The following is a 20,285-nucleotide window of genomic DNA, read 5'->3' on the forward strand; positions in this document are numbered from 1 at the left end:
ATAGATCCTATAGATGATATTTCTGCATCATTACTTTTTCAAAATAACAATACCTATTCAGATTTACAAACAAAAATTGAAACTTCAATTTAATTTAAAAACTTATTGAAACAACGTCATTGAAGATTCTAAGTATACCTAAAATTCTTAATTCTAAATGCATGATTTTGGTTTTTGTCTCCAAGTTGTATTAAATATATTTTAATTTGTTTTAGGGCCAATTTTTCAATAGTAAGTTAAACAATCAGTTAGTACTTATTCCTCAGGTAGCACAAAAATCAATTTTGCAACAGTCAAATAAAGCTTATTTCTAGGAATAAGACTATATTCTTCTTTCAGAGACAAATAAAAATTATTCTAAGGAATAATATCAACAAAATAATGTGTCAATTGTCAAAGCTGTTTTGAAAGAAATTTTGATTAAACAAAAACAATTATGAATAAAAATGACGTTTAATTTTGAAAATTTTTAAATTTGTTATTTTTGTTATTCTGTAGAACTTAACTGATTGTTTATTAGACCATTGGAGGATTGAAAAATCGGCTCTTAATAAAATAAACAATAACGGCCATATTATTCACTAGTTTAAAAAATACATCTGGATGTAAAGAATGTCAAATGTCAAAAATAAATCCAAATCCATAATATTCACTACTTAAATCCAATCTAAAATCTAATTTTTTAAATCCAATCTTGTTAAATCTAAACAAATTTTAACTGCTCTCTGGAGGTCTGTTTAACTTAATAAATCCAGATGTAAAATTAATTTTCACAGTGTTCAGTTGTTTTGTCAAGTATTTTGTGAAGGAAAAATAAAGATAAATGCAAATTATAAAAAATTTATTGAATAATCACATAATTTTTTTTAGTGAATAATATGAACAAAAAATTAAATCCTTGGATTTATGAAATTCAGATTTAAGTGATTGGATTTAAAATTAACTTTAATCCAAACTAAATCTAGAGTGAATAATATGGCCGTTACACAATTATTTTCATTTAAATATTTATTTTAAGTTTTAATTTTAATTTTACAACTTTTTAATTTTATTTTATACGACGACGCGTTTCGGAGCTGCTACTCCATCCTCAGGTCGAATACTTTTGTTGTTAGTGTTGTTGTTTGCTATCATTTGACCTAAGCTTTTTTGATCTTCTGTTGTTGTTGTTGGTGAAAGTTTATTATTCTTTGTTCGCAGTTTATAATAATGATGATGTTTTCTTTTTCATTTGGTTTTATTTTGTTGTTGTTTATTGTTTTAGTTGATGTTATTTAATTTTTAGCTTTTCTATGATAATATGTATGTTGTCTTCTTTTATCTTTATTGTTTATGCTCAAATTGTATAGCTGTTTCATATAATGCGTTTGGTTTAATTGTTAGGTAGTTTTTCGTTTAGTATATTGTCCTGTTCTTGTCTGTAAGCTTTGTAAATTTCAAATTCTTCTGTCGCGTCGAGAATTCTGCCTTTTCTGCATACATGTAATGTTTGTAAGTTAGTTTCAATGGCTGTGTAGTTATGGTTGTGTTCTATTAAATGTAATGCATATGTAGATCTGGTGTTTGGTTTGGGTTTGTGTTCTTTGAATCTTTCTTCAAAGGTTCTACCCGTTTGCCCATGCAATCATTGCATTGCATAATTTATATACGCTGGAGTAGAGTTTGGTTTCTTTTTTATTTTTTGGTTTCAATATGTTTTGTATATTGTTGTTTGTTTTGAAACTTATGTTTATGTTTAGTTTTTTTAAATTGATTTGTTATTATTTGTGGTATTATGTTGATATATGTTATTGATGTGTATTTTGAATATTCTATTGTTGTTGTACCTATTTGCAATTTTGTTGTTGTTTATTTTCTTTTTCTTTTTATTTATTAGTTTGTTAATTGTTGTTGTTTTGTATCCATTACTGTAAGCAATGCATTTGATTATGTTAATTTCGTTATAAAAATCAGTTTTGTCCATTGGAATGTTAAATGCTCTGTTTATAAAAGCATTAAATGCTGCCATTTTTTGTTAATGGGGGTGGTGTGAATTATTGTGGATTATTGTGTCAGTTGTGGTTTCTTTTCTGTAAATTTTATATTTTAATGTTTTATTGTATTTTGTTATATTTATATCGAGAAAATTAATTGAGTTGCTGTTTTCTATTTCTGTTGCGACTTTTATTTTATTGTTGATGTTGTTGATGTATTTTGTTAATATGTCTATTTGTCTTTGTGCACCATCACAGATCAGAAAAGTATCATCAACATATCGCACCCTCAGTGCAAAAGAGCGAGAACTCAAAAAACTCCATTTCGAGAAAACTCTTCTTGAAAATACTGACTGTAAACATTCTCCTATAACTTTCCAAGCGACAGCAATTTCCATAATGTCAAGCTTTATTACAATTATGTTTATTTTGTATTTTTAATACATTTATTTTTTAAATTTGTTTAAATAATATAAATAATAAGTAAAGAAAAATCTTTTTTCAACTGTCGCTCTTTTGCATTGAAACAATCAGAGAAAAAACCAGAACTATTTTGGTTAATCGCTCTTTAGCACTAAGAAAAATGAAATATTTTTGTTTTGCATTGGAACCAAGAATTGTTTGAAGTGGATTATTTTGGAATGTCTCTGTTTTGCATAGATTTTTTTTTCAAAATGAGAAAATCAGTGTGATTTATGAGACTATTTTGGATAATCTCTGTCTTGCATTGAAATTACTGAAGAAAAAACGTGAGCATTTTGTGTTAGCTCTGTTTTGCACTGGAAATTATGAAAGAGTTTAACTTTTAATATAATAGGAATTGAATAAAAACAGTCCTAATCTTTCGAATTTTATGTTCATGTAAACGACAATGAAGATAATTTAAAAAGCAAAATTTACTCATCATTAACTCAAAAATGACATTTTTTGGCTTATCGCTGTTTTGCACTGAGTGTGCGATATCTTGAATAGGTTATAATTTTGATTTTTTGTGGGTTGATTGAAGATAAAATATATTTATTTTCAAAATGGTTTTAATATATTTCAGCTAATAAACCGCTTAGAGGGAACCCATTGCTAGCCCTTCTGTTTGTGTATACATTTACATTTACATATTTAATCTAATCTGAAGATAAATATTCTAGACTAGACACACTGCAGCTTCGGAAACTAAGTCCATTTGGCTGATACAGCACAAGACATTAATACAACAGAGAAAGACAAAGAAAGAAAGAACAACAGAAACACATAACTACGTGGAACAGAGGGGAGACATCGTTGACAATTGTCTCATGTTATCGCACAGGTGGCTTCAGTTAAGCTGGCGATTTTAGAAAAAACTTTTGAGCCCAAATTGACAACTGGAAAAGTCAAAATGCGATACTGCACAGTGTGGTAGTTCGCCAATCTGACTGGACAAAATAGAAAAAAAAAGTTTAGCCACATGATTTTAAATCATGAGTTGAGCTTCTCAATACAATGGGTAACTGTAATTCATGTTTGGTTTTTTTGTTTTCATCTCGGATTAGCGTAAGCTAAGCTTGAAAGTTGGTTCTTGTCAACAGTTGGATGGAGATAATACAAAGTATTCTATTTTTCACTTGAGTTTGGTTGACGATTAAAAACGCTGTGGTAGTTTCATTGTTGTAATTGTTTTTTTTTTATTGTTAATCTACATTTGGAGGTAAAGTATTATAATTTTTATTTATTAATTACCATTGCAACTATTTAAAAAAAATAAATTCTGTAAGAAGGCTAGGAAGTGCAAAAAAAAATCTTTGTTTTTCAAATAGAGGTAAAGTTAATTTTTCCGCATGTTTCCGGTCTGAAATTAATTAATTAATGTATTGTGGAGTGTTGTCATTAAGATTAGCTATTTACATGTCTCGCATTTTCTCGACCGCCATACAACTTTTTTCACTTTTCAAAATGAAGTCAAGATTTTCAAAAAAAAAACAAATTTTCAAAAAATGTGTCAAAACTGCCAAATAAGATCGAAAAGACAGTTTTTTTTCGATCTTTTAATGAGCAGGTATCATCTTTGGAACATTTTTGACAATAAAGAAAAATTAAAAACATATATATGTATAAGTTTTGTGCTTCAAGTTAAGCGAAAAAAAGACAAACAAGGTGGAAGACACATTGGACCGCTCTTTAAACATGAATTTCATTTTGCTTGACCAATATTATGTGATTACTAAATAAACAAAAACAGTTGATAGTGAAACAAAAGTAGAAAAGAATTTTTAAAAACTAAAAAAACGGGAAAAATATAACAAACGGAAGGTTAAAAGTCTCCTAAGTGCACCTATCCATTAGAAAATAGTTAAAATCAGTAGAATCGCTCTCCGCAAAATTGAAAAAGCATATTCCAATAATATCGGAAAGGATTTATCGAAATGTTCCTTGAGTGAAGGATCAAAATGTATAAAAGATTAAGTTCTGATCCTCTGGAACCACTAAACCACTGGAATTTTCAACTAATGAGGCATTATCATTGATGAATGATGCTTTTCTGTCGGAACATCTTAAACAAGTTCAATGCAAAAAGCAAGCAAGTGTAAAAGGCCAGAAATAGGGTCACGAAGAAATTTAGAGAATTATTAGCTTGAAAGATATCGAAGGTAATATAAACACAGCTGTTTTTAATAGGCCTTTATGTTTCAAGTTTGCATCGCACAAAAAGGAGTTAGGTACTTTTTTAAATTATCTGCAGATATTTTTAAAGGTGATGCCATTTTTTATGATTGTGAAGCATATTTAATTAAAATCATTGCTAAAATTTTAATTTAAAGCATGATATTGAGAAAATAAATCATGTATGTCACCTGTCAAAAACGTGTGTAAAAGTTCTATTTCTTAATAAAAACTAATTATTCTGCCTCTCTTTTTTCGTGAATAGCAATAGAGTTTTTATTTATTGAGATTTTTAAAGCGTATTTTAAAATAATTAAGTATATCCAATCATAATTTACGGAAACATAAATTCAAATACTTTAAAAATGCATTTTCTTCATCACTATTTTGACCCACTTTTTGCAGAAATTATAGATCTTTTTAAAAAATCTTTCTTTTTTATAGAATTTTATCTATTCGCATTCATTTGTTTAAAACTGTTTAGAAAAAAAGATTTAACGCGAGTTATTAATTTTGTCCAGCTAGATTCGTGATTGGCCACACTGTGCACTGGTGGGAAAAATAAGCAACTACATATACACATACAAAATCAGAAGCCATAAGAATACATGTGTTTTTCATTCAGGTAAAATAATTAATTAAAAATATAAATGAATTTAATTTCAGAAAAATTACATGCAAATAACTTTTATTACATTTTTTTTCCATAGCATTCAAGTTTTTCCCCAAAAACTTAGTCACAATCAGAGAAAAGGAGAAATAAAAGAGATCTATTTGATGGATCTATTCTGTGAGTATTATTTGCCACAAATTTTTATTTTGCACAATAAAAATAACGTAATAACCAAATACTTTTTTCAATTATTCCAAGATCAAGTGCAGAATAATCTTCTACTGGTTGTCGTCAAAGCACAGAAGGTACTGCAAAGGGCTTGAGGTTCGTCAACATTTTCAGCATTTTCCATGATAAGCAATCACTCTTGTATGAAATATAACAAACATGATTAAATTTAAGCTCCATTAACTTTATAATGTTGACAACCCGCCAATTTTTCGTTCATATGACAAATTTGAAGAACAAAACGCAAAGAAAAATTAACAGATTTAGGCTTAACTACATACAACACTTTTTGAAAAAGTACAAAAGTGAAAATATTTTTTTTTTCTGGCTAGAGCAATTTTGTTGTGATAAAGAGTATACTAATTTTAAGGCCAAAAAATAAGCTTCCTGCATCATTTGTTTTAATTTCCCACTCCGAAAAACTGTTCAAAATTGTGTTTGAAAATTTTCACTTTTGTACTTTTTCACTTTTTGAGCCAATGTAGTTAAGGCTTTACACTTAAACTAAACTTATTGCAAGACGAGCTTCGATTTTAATAAGAATTATGCTTTTAATTTATAGTTTGACCTTTTTTTTATGAAAAAATGTTTTACTATTATTAAAACTGTTGTTTTTACTTTTTATAAATAATTTCATTAAAGAACTTATTAATTTCCATAGTTTTCCACAATTTCTGATACTTGATGTGTACACGGTTAAAAATTCTGGAGTATTTTTTAATACAGCTCTTGTATTAAAGCAATTTTCAATACAAAAAATATTACATTTTAATACTTCCAAAATATTAAAATTATTTTTTATCTTTTTTGTATTAAATTTCAATATTTAAGTACTAAGTTTATTTTTTGTAATACAAAAATTATTAGAAAATAACCTCCGTGGGTTAAATTCTAATCTTGTATTGAATTTTAATACCACTGTATTAGATTTTAATATTTTTGTATTACATTTTAATATAATTGTATTAAAATGTAATACAAATTTATTAAAAACTAATACACTAGCCAAAAAAATTAAGGGAACAAAAAAAAAAATCGTGATTTTTTTAGTGATTTTCGATAGGCTGTATCTCAGTAAAAAATTATCGCATCATGACAAAATAAAAAGCATGTGAAAGCTCTATTCTTCTAGTTTTAGGATTAAATGTTTAAATATTTTCTTTCTAACGGTAAAATAGCTAAATTGTTGAAACTGTTCAAAAACCAAAATTTTCCAATTTTTTAAGCTATTGCATAGATTTTAACGCAGGCCTGGCATGGGGAGCTAACCAAGAAAAAACGTAACGAAAAATTAGTACATTTATGATGGTATGTATGTATATGCATATGATACGATTGTACGAAGCTTGCATGGATGTGTTTGAATGAATGGTTTTGGTTCAGCCAGAGAGGGTTATATAAATTGTGTTAGACAACAAAAAGAGGAGTAAGGAAGACGACGCCATAAATGCTGTGTCTGCAGAATAAATCAGAAGCAACAAATATTATCTGTATTTTCTTTTCTCTTCTCTTCCCTTCCCATTCTTCTGTTTCTTGTTCAACTTCTTGTGATTTGTGAACGAGTTCAGCGTTGCATTGCGCTTGCGATATTAATGTCGTTTTCTATTGACTTTTGAGATTTTTGTGTAAAATTCTCAGATTTTCCACTGCAAATAGAATATGAAATCTAGTTTTGTAATTGTATGTGAAATCTGTGCGTATAAAAAAAATAAAACAACAACAAATGTTCAGACAAATGTCAAACAGAGGAGTGTGTGTGAAAGTGCGTGTGTTTGTATGCGTGAATCTTGATAAAAATCCAGAATCAGATTCTTGAATCTCAGATTCATTTTTTTGTCATTTTTTAGAATCTCAGGACGCAAATAGATCATGAAATCTGAGATTTGTCCACTATTTCCCCTCTTCACCCCCCCCTTTCAGCTGTCAAAATCACAAATCTCATTCTGAGATTCGTCAATAGAAAACGACATAAATCAGAAGAGAAAAAGTATTCTTGTGTTTTCTTATTTTTTTTTTTGTCTGGAGAAGTTTATGAGTTATGACATGAGATTGTGTGTATGCATGTTTTCAAATGTGACCTTGTTGTTGTATATGAATTGATAGGTAGATAAAAAAAACATAATCATTGGTTTTGTGTAGTGTAGGTACCTAAATAAATAATTATAATTGCATAAGTCGATAAAAAATGCAATGCAATAGCTTTACCGCGGCAGTCCTCGAGTGACACAAGTCTTTTTTTGTTTTTACTTTTCTCCTAAGAAAGTGGATAAATTTTTTCTGATAAAATGATTATTATTTTTAGAAAGGCTATTTATTTGGCTTTAATATTCATTTTGTTTCAAGCTTCTACGATTTTTTTTAGACTGCAATATAATATAGGTACCTACCATGACTCTTGCACATAGAGTAAAACCAACGGAAAACGAAAACACAAGTGAATTTGGTTGCGCAAAGCAAAACCGCAATATACACTTGCAAGGCTTGCAACCCTTTTTTTGCTATTTCCTGTATGTATGTATGGCGAAGAAAGGTCACTAATACACACAAACTCATTTACATGAAGTCTGAGTTCGTCATTCGGGGACACCCACTCTTAACTAAAAAATTTTAATATTTGTCATATCCTAGCGCCACCTGTCGTGATCTAGAAACCCTAGAGATATTATTAATACATTGATTTATGGTTTGTGTACCTACTAAGTACATTACTAAATTCGGAGTACACTGCGAGCGAACATTTTTAGCAAATCTATAATCATGAGTAAAACATCAGCTTGTGGAAACATTAATTTTACCACATGTACAAAAACAAATGATTGGGTAGTTTGTAATGGGATTTGTGGTAAAATGTTCCATCCGATATGTACAGGTATTAGTAGGACCGCAAAAGCTCACGTAGCCGAGTTATCAGAATATTTCTGTTTTTACTGTGACGAATGTAGAACCTTCACGCTTTCCCACATTTTATCGGCCATAAAAGTCAACAATGATCAAATAAAAGAAGTTTATGAATCTGTATCCGATCTCAAAAAAGAAATTCGTCTAAGCTTTACGAAAAATACTGAACTTTTGGACGAACTAAGTGATTCCAATACAAAAACTATTGAAAAATCTCAGCTAAATATAAAAACCCATCTTACGAAAATCGAATCATTTTGTCAATCGTCAATTAAATCATCAGAATGCGTTGATATACTAAAAGTTTTTCCTGATCAACTTAAAACACAACCAAATTGCATTCAAAAATCTACTATTATAAAAGATTCACTAGTGCTGGCTGACATTCTAGTAAAAGAATCTGTTGCTACTCGTACTGCCATTACCGACATATCTGAAGAAGTGAAAAAGGCACTTTCTAAAAATAATAACACTGAACCTGATGTCATTATACACAATGATAGATCCCTATACTTTGAACTACAAGACCATGAGTCAGCTATAGAAGTTTTTAATGAAAGCTCTTCAGAAAATATTCTTTCCCTGCCAGCTCCAATTGAACTGAACATGAACTCATTTAGCGTCGATACGAATGCCGATTTGCCTTCTAATAATGTTTCACCAACAATATCTACGTCGCCCTCTTCAACTGATTGCTCCAACAACCAACCTACTGCAATTATAATTGATAACTTCGTTATCAATGGTGCTCCCCGCTCCGCTGATGTATCCTGGATTTTTAACTTTTTTATGAATAATTATAATTTTAACCCTTCAAAATGTAGCCCAGTTGGTCTCGGAATGTTTAAAATATCTATATCCAAAACATATGAATGGCTTTTCTCATTTTCTCCTCTAACTTTAAAAAATAGTGAAAATTGCTCGTTGAAGCTCGAGAGAAGATCCATAATTAATAACTTTAGTTTTAAGTTAAGTAATAATTGTAATTTTAATTTTACTTCTAACAATAAGTTTTTATCTGATCATAATTTAGAATCACCCCATCCTACTAAATTTATAAATCATTTTAAACCTGCGAGCTTTCCACCTCACAATGATACTAATTTCTCTAACTTACACTCCTCATCCCAATACCAAACGTTTTCCTCAATCCCTACCAAATCTGCTTCAAACTCATCATTTATAGATCCAAACCCTATTCAATCACACTTAATGAAAAGTATTCAGAATATTCTGATAATAATCGCTATGCAGTATCACGACTGCGTGATCCTAAGACGTATGACAATGTCAGACGTTATCTCGCATTTTTACACGACAAATCTGCTCTAACTTGTATTGATGGCAAAACTAAAACAAACATAGAACTCTTGCTACGAAAGAAAGGCCTTCCTATTAATCTGTTTGTACTTAAAAAAATATTTATTAGATATCACGAAAGTTTTGAAATTTCTCCTCTTCAAGTTGCTGACGATCTCTCTTCATATTCTTTATATCTTAATTCTAAATTAAGATCCCAAGTTATCAATAAACAGTTTTTTCGTCAATAACGATCTGCAGCCCGATATGAAACAAAACAACGTCCAATATATATCCATTTATTATCAGAATGTAAGAGAACTACGTACAAAAACAAGCGATATCTATCTCAACTCCCAGAAACTTCCATATAATTTATTTGCTCTGACTGAAACTAACCTTTCTCCATATATTTTAAGTAGTGAACTTTTCACTTCTGAATTTACTGTTTTTCGTAAGGATATCTCAGTTGCTGAAACCTCTGGTACAATCTCCAATAAAGGTCGTAGTGTTTTACTGGCTATCCATTCTGACCTTGACTCAACTTTGATTTCAATTCCTAATACCTCAAATATTGAAATATTATGTGCAAAAATTAGCTTTCCAAACCGTAATGTGTATATTTTTTGCTGTTACATTCCTCCAACTCAACCTACTAGCGCTTACGAGACTTGTGTGAATGCCGTTGAATATATTGTCGATTTATCTAATCCTAATGATGACATATTAATTGTTGGGGACTTCAGTCTTCCTCTTTTAATTTGGTCATATTCCGAGGATGGACTTTATTTTTTAACTGAGAATGCTATTTCTGAAAAAGAAATTCTTTGACCGCCTTTTAGCTTCAGGTCTTGTTCAGATAAGCGATGTAAAAAACAATCTTGGAAGACAACTTGACCTCATGTTTACGTCTGATGTCGATAATACAGTAGTAACGGAAAGTAGACACCTTCTTTCAAAGCTCGACTCTTATCACCCATCTCTCTCGATTGTTTTCGCCTATGTAAGTCCAAATGCCAATCCTGAATTTCTAACACAGAATAAATTCAACTTCCGTAGGACTAATTTCACCAAGCTTAATGAGCTTCTTCGTATGACTAATTTCGATTTTTTATCAGACCATAACTCTCATATTGATATAATAATAGCTACTTTTTATGCAATTATTTATAACTGTTTTTCTCAATCAATTCCTATGCATTCACAAAAAAACCTTTCGTCATCGCCCCCCTGGTATACCAGAGAACTACGTTCGCTTCGCAACAAATGCAACAAACAATGGCAAAAGTATCTGATTTGTAATGTACCTCCCTATATTCCAATTACATTTGTCAAATGCAATCCGACATAATCACTAACCCAAAACTTTTTTTTCAGTTTATCAATAGCAAAAGAAAATGTGATGGCTACCCTTCAGTGATAAAATTAAATAACTGTTCGTCTGCAGATCCCCAAACTATTTCTAATCTTTTTGCAGATTTTTTTAGTCAGTCTTTTTCTCTCAACAATGCTGAGATTCATACTAACTTTTTCCAGTACATGAATGGATCTGTTCAAACTTCCTTGAGTTCAGTTGCTATTGATGTATCATCAGTAATAAATAAGGTGAATCTACTCAAGGATGACTATTCCACTGGTCCTGATGGGCTTCCCCCTGTTGTTTTAAAAAAATGTATAGAAAACCTTTCCCAGCCTATAACAACGATTTTTCAAATGTCTCTAACAACTGGAATCTTCCCTAGTATTTGGAAAGATTGTTTTATTATACCAGTTCATAAAAAAGGACCAAAGAACGACATAAAAAATTATCGACCTATTGCAAAACTTTCATCTCTACCTAAACTCTTTGAATGTATTGTTTACGATACAAAGTTTTTTCATTGTAAACAAATTTTTTCTCCCAAACAACATGGATTTCTTAAGGGGAGGTCTACCACCACAAACCTTACTGAATTTGTGTCTTTTGCACTATGCGCTCTAGAAGAAGGTAAAGAGGTCGATTCAGTTTCCACAGACTTTAGTAAGGCCTTTGATAAAATATCGCACAAAATTATTCTTTTTAAACTTAAAAAACTTGGTTTTCCCCCAGTATTTATATCTTGTGTTCAATCGTACCTATCCAACCGACAATATAGGGTTATTTTTAGATCTAGCATGTCTACCGTAATAAATGCATCTTCTGGAGTCCCACAAGGTAGCCACCTTGGACCACTTATTTTTGTACTCACTACAAATGATGTTGACAAAATTATTAACAATTCTGAGTTGCTTATCTATGCAGACGATATGAAAATAAACAAACATATTTCTTGTGCTCAAGATGCTTTACTGCTACAAAGTGACCTAGATTTATTTTATATTTGGTGCCAAAACAACTTTCTCGAGCTAAATATTAATAAGTGCCAAGTCATGACATTTTCTCGTAAACGCCCACCTTTGCCAAAAAGATCTTATACTATTAATTGCGAGCCTATTCCTGTTGTTAACTCCACTTGTGATTTAGGATTGTTATGTGACCCTCATTTGAATTTTCACTCTCATATTGATAGTATAGTTAATAAAGCTAATTCTACTTTAGGATTTGTAAAACGGTGGTCTAAGGAGTTTTGCGATCCCTATGTCACCAAATCTCTCTATACAACATTTGTCAGACCACTACTTGAATATTCATCCCAGGTTTGGTCCCCGTATTAACAAGTGCACATCCAACGCATCGAAGCAGTTCAACGAAGATTTATTCGCTATGCCTTACGTGGTCTAGAGTGGGATGATCCTTTATACCTTCCCCCCTATGAAGATCTAAAACTTCTAAATATGCAACCTTTATTTACTCGCCGAAACAATGCGGATATTCTATTCATACATCAGTTGCTAACTGGTAGTATCGATAGCCCTTATCTGCTTCAACAGGTCTCATTAAATACTAATCCACGTCGATTGAGATCAGTCCCTTTCTTTAGCATACCCTACCATCGAACTGAATATGGACAAAATGAACCCATAACAAGAATGCTACGAAAAGTATAATTCAAATATCTTTGATCTAAACTTTTCGAAATCCAAGCTAAAAAATAATCTTTTAACAATATATGCTTAATTTTCCAATCCTTTTCTTTTCCCGTTCACAACCCTTTATTTATTTTAGTGTTAATTAATTGAATAAATATTGTATTCGCTTAAAGTTTTTACTCTTTTATACAATTTATTTTTTATTTTATTTTCTTTTTTTTATATATTTTGTAACTATGTTCATTATAACTACCTGAAAATAATTAAATTTTTTTCTTTTTCTTTTGTTATATATAAGTATAATTTTGTTAGATTTAAGAATAATACTTTGTAAATATAGTTTTTAAGAATCAGTTTAAGTTCGCTTGTATTAAGCTAAATTAAAATTAAAATGTATTAAATTTTAACACATTTCTGGTGTACACCTATATGTAACCCAAAAAATATTGAAAAATACTCCAGAATTTTTAACCGTAGGTATATAAGTAGTTTAAACTTCTTTCCGCCAGGGTACTTGGTCCAGTTGTCAATTGGTTGTTGAATGTAAAATAGTTCTGTTTTAATATAATTTCTAATATGTTTATTAATGCATTAGTTCGTTGTGTTGTAATTTTTGCAGTAGGTATGTGCGATGTTGTCTTTTAGTATTTTGATTGTTTCGTTGATCGGTATGTTAGTATACATATTAGTTATGTCGAACGAAATTAATTTGAGGTTTTGAGTTATGTTTATGCTTTTTATTTTTTCTATTAGTTGTGTAGTGTTTTTGATACTATGGTCGTTTTTGAGATCTATGTTATTTATTATTTGTTGTAGTTTTTAGCTATCTTGTAGGATGGGGCTGTTGTATAATTGATGAGTTGTGTATCTTTCTTGTGTATTTTTGGGAGCCCTGTTAATTTTCCCTTAAATATAGGAATATCGATTCTTATGTTCTTTGAGATCTCGAAATATTTAACAAATGGAACTAACTTTTTTGCTTAAAATATCTACAGGTCATTTTTTAGCTCTGTTGCTGATTGCTTTAAGCTTCTTGCTTTGAATTTTAACTTATTATGGTACCTATACTCTATCCTACTCTCCCGCGCGCCAGTATTAATTTCTGATCCTGTATTGAGTTTTAATACCGCTGTATTAGATTATAATATTTTTGAATAGCATTTTAATAATATTGTATTACATTTTAATATAATAAAATGTATAACATTTTAATATAATTGTATTATTTAATATAATAAAATGTATAACATTTTAATATAATTGTATTAAAATATAATAAAAAACTAATATAAAAAGTATTAAATTGTAATACATGAATATTAAATTTTTATCAAACGACAGCAGCAGCCATTTTAAAAAAGAAAAAAAATGCATTGTTTGAGGTACCTTAAAAAAAATTAAATCAAAAAATGTAAATTTGTACTAATTTCAAGTCGCTTTGTGTTTTTTCGAAGCAAAATGCAAAATTGCAGATGAAGTTTGATCGGAAATAAGATTTTACATGCCACAGTTTGTAAAACAGATAAAATAGAGACAATAATATCACCAATATTATTATGATAAATATTTATTTTCAGTGATGAATTTTGGAAAAAAGAATACATTTTATTAACTTTTAATACATTTGGTATTGAATTGAAATATTTTTGTATTATCTTTTAATAAAATTCTTACTAAAAATTAATAAAAAAAGATTAATAGGCAATACTTGTAATTTAATACATTTAGTAATAAGTGCTAATATAAACTGTATTAATTTTTAATACAACTATATTAAATGTAAATACATTTTGTATTAACTAAAAAATTTTAATATTTGTCATGTATTTAATTTTAATACATTTCTGGTGTAGTCCTATATGTAACCCAAAAAGTATTAAAAAATACTCCAGAATTTTTAACCGTGTAACTGCATTGTTTATATTGATTCCAAAGCTCATGCTCAATCATCGCTTTATTATATTTAGTCATACAAACATAATATAGAAGTGCGAACAGGTCCACAAGACTCAAGCACTTTTTCAGTGATAAATTTTTTCTATAGAGTTTGAATTTTATTTTTTTCATTAAAACCACTGAGACTATAGATTGATATAAGACGAATGAAATTATATTGATAAAAATGAATGTGAACCGTTTTGGTAAATAAAAATAATTATTTAGAAATTAAGCCTATTGATTATGATTGCTTTCTACTTTCTAGCTGATTTTAACCTCAAATCCAATGACACCGACAGGCTTCTAGAAGCATGTGCCACATGCACTCCACAGCAACTTGAAGCAGTCGATTTCTATGGCAATACAGCTCTACTTAAAGCTTGCTATTTGGGTAACCTTGAAGCTGTGCAGGTACTCTTATCATTCAATGTGAATTTACATGCCATCAACTATTTTGGTAAGAATAACGCACGAATCTCACTTTGAAAATAAATTCATATTCATTCTCTTTAACCATTGCTTACATAAGGACAAAACGCATTGACCTTAGCAGCATATGCTGGCTCCCTCGGCGTGGTTTGCGAATTATTAAAGTACCGGAGCTACACTGATTTTACCTTATCATCGATGATTCCGCCAATTTGTGTGGCAGTTCTAAAAGGCCACAAAAATTTGATGGCGTTTTTCGAAAACATGCACCCGATGAGCTTCCGCAGTGTTCATGGTAAGAAAGACTATGTCAATTAAGTTGAAATAAATCATACAAAATTTAATTTTCAGGATTAACTGTAGGCGATTTACATAATATGCAAGAGGAAAATATGGGTCAAAATGGATATTGTAATATTTTCGAAAATGTGTTCAAATAAAAGAATGATTTATGTTTTTTTTTACCTTAAGGCTCAAGAGAATTATATGTAAAGTTAATTGTTGTCTTAAATAATGGTAAACTAGTAGTAGGATAATTTCGTGTGTTGTAAAGTATATTTTATCAATAAATTGTCATATTTATAAACTTCTTTTATTTAAGGGAATCGGAATAGTTTTTTGTAATGACTTATGCTGAATTTAGTGTTGCCATAAAATATATTTTGAAATCAGGAGATTACCACATCCGTAATTTTTGAATCGAAAAAATCGACAAAACGATAATCGTTAACGTGGTTGTCCGTTTTTGCTTCACGTAACTCCATCACTACGGTCTCATTAAAATTTTTTGTCACATCACAGTTTGAAAATCTTCAAAAATAAATCCAGAACAGCCAAAGAGGAATTGGGTTTAAAAATGTTGAAAAAAGTAGATATATTTCTGTTTTAGACAGTACCTAAAAATACCGTGTATGTACATATGTGTAGAAATATTTATAAATGTTAGCCTAGGTCACAAGGTGTTTGCCTCTTGGTCCGGCTAGGTTCGTTTTCCAAGTTGAAAATGAGTTTACATTAGTAGAATAAAAGTTAATTAAATTTGTATAAAACAACGCGTATTTTGAATTGCCTAACGATTTTAAAACGTTTCTTTTTGAAGAAAAATCTTGGGAAAAACGCAACGCTTTCGTTGCATTTATAAAAAATATTTTTATAGGGGCTTAGAAAGAAATTTTTCTATCGTCAACACAATATCGTCTGATAAAAATTGATTATCGCTTTTAATTGAAGCAAGACTGACGTCATAACGATATCGTCTGTCGATAATGAATTGACCCTTTTTGTTACTCACGTATTCTTTTTAAATATTTTTCCATTTTATAACCAAATAGTGAATGAAACAGATAGATTTAAACCAACAACTGTTAAAAAAAGACAACCAATTAAACGAAAAGAATTTTTAAAAGTTCTGCGTGAAGTTCTGCCAACTTTAAAATAAAATGCATGCACATACTTTTTTGAGTTGAAAATCGGGAGAGATCCTAATTTTTAAACATAAAATCGGGCAATCGTAAATAGCTCAAAAATCGGGACAAATACGTAAAATCGGGGAATCTGGAAACGCTGGCTGAATTGGCCACTTTTTGAAAAGAAAATGTTACACAAATTTGTTTTTGAAACTAAAATCTAAGCTTGCTCACCACAAAATAAGTTTGAAAATGTTCACTTTTGTACTTTTTCGCATTTTAGCTTTTTTAAGTTGCACTTTTTTGAATCTTTGTTATAACTGTATAATTGATTTTGCCCCCGATACATATGGGCGATATGGTTAACATTAATAATATAAACCCATACTACATTGGTTTAAGTTTTGGCGTTCGAACTTTTCATGAATATGCTTTTCAGTATATCATATGACATTTCAGTAACAAACCAAAAAAGATCCTACAAAAACCATGTGATATAATAAATTATTTTTAAGATACGGTTTTATCGAAATAGTACAAACTATTTCAAAGAAATGGCGAAAGAAGTAGGTATGTTATTGACAGTTAATTTTGTAAGTTTAATATTTTCTATATTGTATGTAAAATAAAATTGTAAATTTTATATTATTATACCTATGTACATAATATTGCACAATATACCGAAAAAATTCCATTAAAAAGAGAGACACAAAGTGTGATTTTTCTTTCCTTCCTTGAGATGAGTACTCATCAAACTTCTTTCATTTTTTAGAAAATCAACACTATTCTAATGCGAAAAGTACAAATTCAGTTCTGAGATAGGTACAAAAATTAATATGAAAAAATTAAATCATAAAAAATTTAAGATTTTTTTAAGAAAAACATTTTTGTTTCCATTATTTATGGAATATTCTCAACAATATTGTACCGTTTTGAAAAAATAATTGAACACACCCACTTTTAAGGTAACCTGTCAATTGCCAAAATATAGTAGTGCATTTGTATTACATTTTGTTGTTTAATTATTTTTCTGATTCCTTTTACCACCTACTCTATCTATCGTTTTCGTTTTGACGTTGACTTTTGAGACACGCTTCTAGCTAGAAATTTTATTTATGAAGTAGGTATAATTGATCTTAAAGCATTTTTACAGTATAAGCTTGCCAGCTAGAATTCCACATGAAAACAAGATGGATCTAAGAGTGTCGATGAGAAAATTCTTTTATGATAACTAAAATTAATTAACATTTAAACAAAAATCGTTGCACAATATTATACTTTAAAATAGTTTTATTGAAAATACATCTATTCTTTATTATTGTCACAATAAATCGAAGGTAATGTAACGTGAGTTACCTAAATATTTTCGAGTTTTCCCTCGAAATATTGAACAAATTTTGGATTTTTCAAAGATTATATAAAAGTTTGTAATTAACAGGTGTATTTCTTAGGTCAAAGGCTTAAATGGCCATAGGCAATCCTGTTGTACAATAAATGTTTCTGTTTGATTTGTTTATTGTTTTCTTTATGATACATACTTACATACATAAAAATTGTATGGGATTTATGTACGATTGTAATCGTATTAATTATTATTTTGTATAAAACAAAGGAGTTAATTGAAAACTTCAATTTTCTTTTCAATTTTTTTCTAAAAAAAATGTATATGATAATAATAGACATAAACATATGTAGAATCTTATAGTTTGATATTCAAATTAAAGATTATAAATAAATTTGTATCTGTACGTTCTGTAGAAAAAAAGAATTTTTATTTGAAGACAATCATATTATTTTACAAAAAGAAAGCGAACAAAATTATTTTTGTTTTCTTTTATCATCTTGTCATTCTTTTTTCATGAAGAGCTTACCATGAAACTAAACTATTTAATAGCCTAATATTTTTTCATAAGAATAAAAATAAACTATATTCAAGTCAATATGTTGCACTAAAAGTATTATAATGATTAATGATTCTGTAAAATCACTAATATTTCATGAAAAAAAAAACAAAAGAAAAAATAACTTTTTTTTCTTCAGACAACATTTTATAAGTGGATTTACATGATATCATACCATACATTGTAAAACATCTGAAAGCTTATTAGATACAAAAATTCACCACAATTATGACTTTTTAGTCTTATAAGTTGGTTATAAGATTTTAAAGTCTTATAATAAAATCAAAATTTGGTTAAAATTAACTTAAGTGGTATGAGCCCAAAAGCCCCTTGCTTCCACTCGTACATGCAAACTATAGTTTTTATATCCACACTGCATATATGGACTAAAATTGATTTGAAGTTTTTCGACCCCCCAACCATGCCCCTTTCATGGTCCGCACCACCATAACACTGTGCTGTTATACGAACTGCATATATATGAATGTATGTGTTAAGTCTCACCTCGGTACGATGTTGAAGTGTGTCAAAATTGATTTGGGGTGTTTCGAACCCCCAATGCTTCTCCCTTGAATCCGCACCACAAATATATTTTGATGTCATCCAAACTACATATACATATGTAACATAATGTGTGTAGTGTGTACCAAGTTTTAGACAGATACCATAATTGGGAAAGGTTAAAGCTTTTTTACCTGTTATTGTCGTTTTCAAAAAAGTATAAAAGTTTCCCAAGTTGCAGTTAGATCGCAAAATATTACAATTTGAATTCAACAAAACAGGGTTTTTCAGAGCAGAGTGGCTCATACCACTTAAGGGGTTATATCTAGTTGTAAGTGCAAAAAAAACCTTCTTTTTTGTGGATTTTTTGTGAAGAGGCATTTAATTATATAAATATAAAGAATACATATCCATATAGCAAATTTAATGTATTAAAAGAATTCGCTGTGTATTTACAAAAATATTGGGTTCCGGTTTTCTTGTAGTTGATCTATTAGGCGACCTCAAAAAAAAAGGTGTCTGGCGGTGAGCAAGATATCTCTGATCCAAGTCACTTAAAATTAAAAAAACCAAAAGATTCATTTTCAAGATAGACGAATGCAGGTAATGAACGAATAGTTCATTACCTGCATTGACAAAATGGCGGCTTCCCAAAGAAAAAAATCGTTGTTTTTCACGAAAATTTACACTTTAAAGTGGCTTAAAAAATCGAAACATTGTCAAAAACCTTTTTCCTTCGTTCATTACCTGACAAGAGTATCTGAGAAAATTGTGTAAAAATTTCAAGCCGATTACTTCAGCCGTTTCAGAGAAATTCTGCTCACCGCCAGACACCTTTTTTTTGGAGGTCGTCTAGGAGATCTACTACAAAAATAACGGAACCCAACATTTTTTTAAATACACAGCGAATTCTTTTAATACATTAAATTTGCTATAATATGGGTACGTATTCTTTATGTTTATATAATTAAATGCCTCTTCACAAAAAATCGACAAAAAAGAAGGTTTTTTTTGCACTTACAACTAGATATAACCCCTTAAGTTAATTGCGGGTCCGAGTGCATCCACTGAAAGCTTACGTCAGACTGAATTCTATTTTGCTCTTTTTGCATTCAAAAGAAGTCATTAAGTAGGAGATATTGAAAGGGTGCCATATCACCCGTGGTGTCATATCACCCGACTTTCCCTATTATTTATAAGTCCTCTTGTGAAGTTCACGTGGACAAATTTTCGCTCAAAAAATTTTTGTTCGCCCGGAATTTAATAAGCTATATTGCAAATGGCATCGGATTGAAATTTGCATTTTCCGCTAAATTATTTTTTTGTTTTTCATCAAAGTTTAAGTGAGCTGCTAACCTTTTTAACTAAAAAAAGTTCAAAATATGAGGAGTTTTTGGGACGCGAACAACTTGTCGTCCTCAACTCACAATAGAAAAAAAGTTAAAATTAAATT

At 29.6% G+C, this 20,285-nt stretch overlaps 2 protein-coding genes and 1 long non-coding RNA gene across 3 annotated transcripts in view; 2 read left to right on the forward strand and 1 right to left on the reverse strand.

Annotated features, from left to right (window-relative positions):
• The window catches only part of LOC129907849 (MOXD1 homolog 1), a 103,733-nt gene that overhangs the window by 14,229 nt on the left and 69,219 nt on the right, over positions 1-20,285 (reverse strand). The gene's annotated exons all lie outside the window — the stretch shown is intronic.
• LOC129907865 (uncharacterized) lies at positions 5,026-5,971 on the forward strand. The gene is made up of 3 exons (XR_008771188.1): positions 5,026-5,235; positions 5,321-5,400; positions 5,482-5,971. It is a non-coding gene; the product is annotated as an uncharacterized LOC129907865 (long non-coding RNA).
• On the forward strand, positions 14,612-15,610 carry LOC129907860 (DNA replication inhibitor plutonium). Its single transcript, XM_055984280.1, has 4 exons — positions 14,612-14,798; positions 14,861-15,052; positions 15,125-15,319; positions 15,376-15,610. Exons 1-4 carry the CDS (start codon positions 14,780-14,782, stop codon positions 15,462-15,464), a joined length of 495 nt encoding a protein of 164 aa, XP_055840255.1. The 5' UTR covers positions 14,612-14,779; the 3' UTR covers positions 15,465-15,610.

Source organism: Episyrphus balteatus, chromosome 1, assembly GCF_945859705.1.
Source record: "Episyrphus balteatus chromosome 1, idEpiBalt1.1, whole genome shotgun sequence".
Classification (NCBI taxonomy): domain Eukaryota; kingdom Metazoa; phylum Arthropoda; class Insecta; order Diptera; family Syrphidae; genus Episyrphus; species Episyrphus balteatus.

What these genes read in the sequence shown, in the direction of transcription:
- LOC129907860 (XM_055984280.1), top strand. An exon ending in ACATGCCATCAACTATTTTG is followed by an intron (nt 15,053 to 15,124) that starts GTAAGAATAACG and finishes TGCTTACATAAG; the next exon opens with GACAAAACGCATTGACCTTA. An exon ending in GAGCTTCCGCAGTGTTCATG is followed by an intron (nt 15,320 to 15,375) that starts GTAAGAAAGACT and finishes TTTAATTTTCAG; the next exon opens with GATTAACTGTAGGCGATTTA.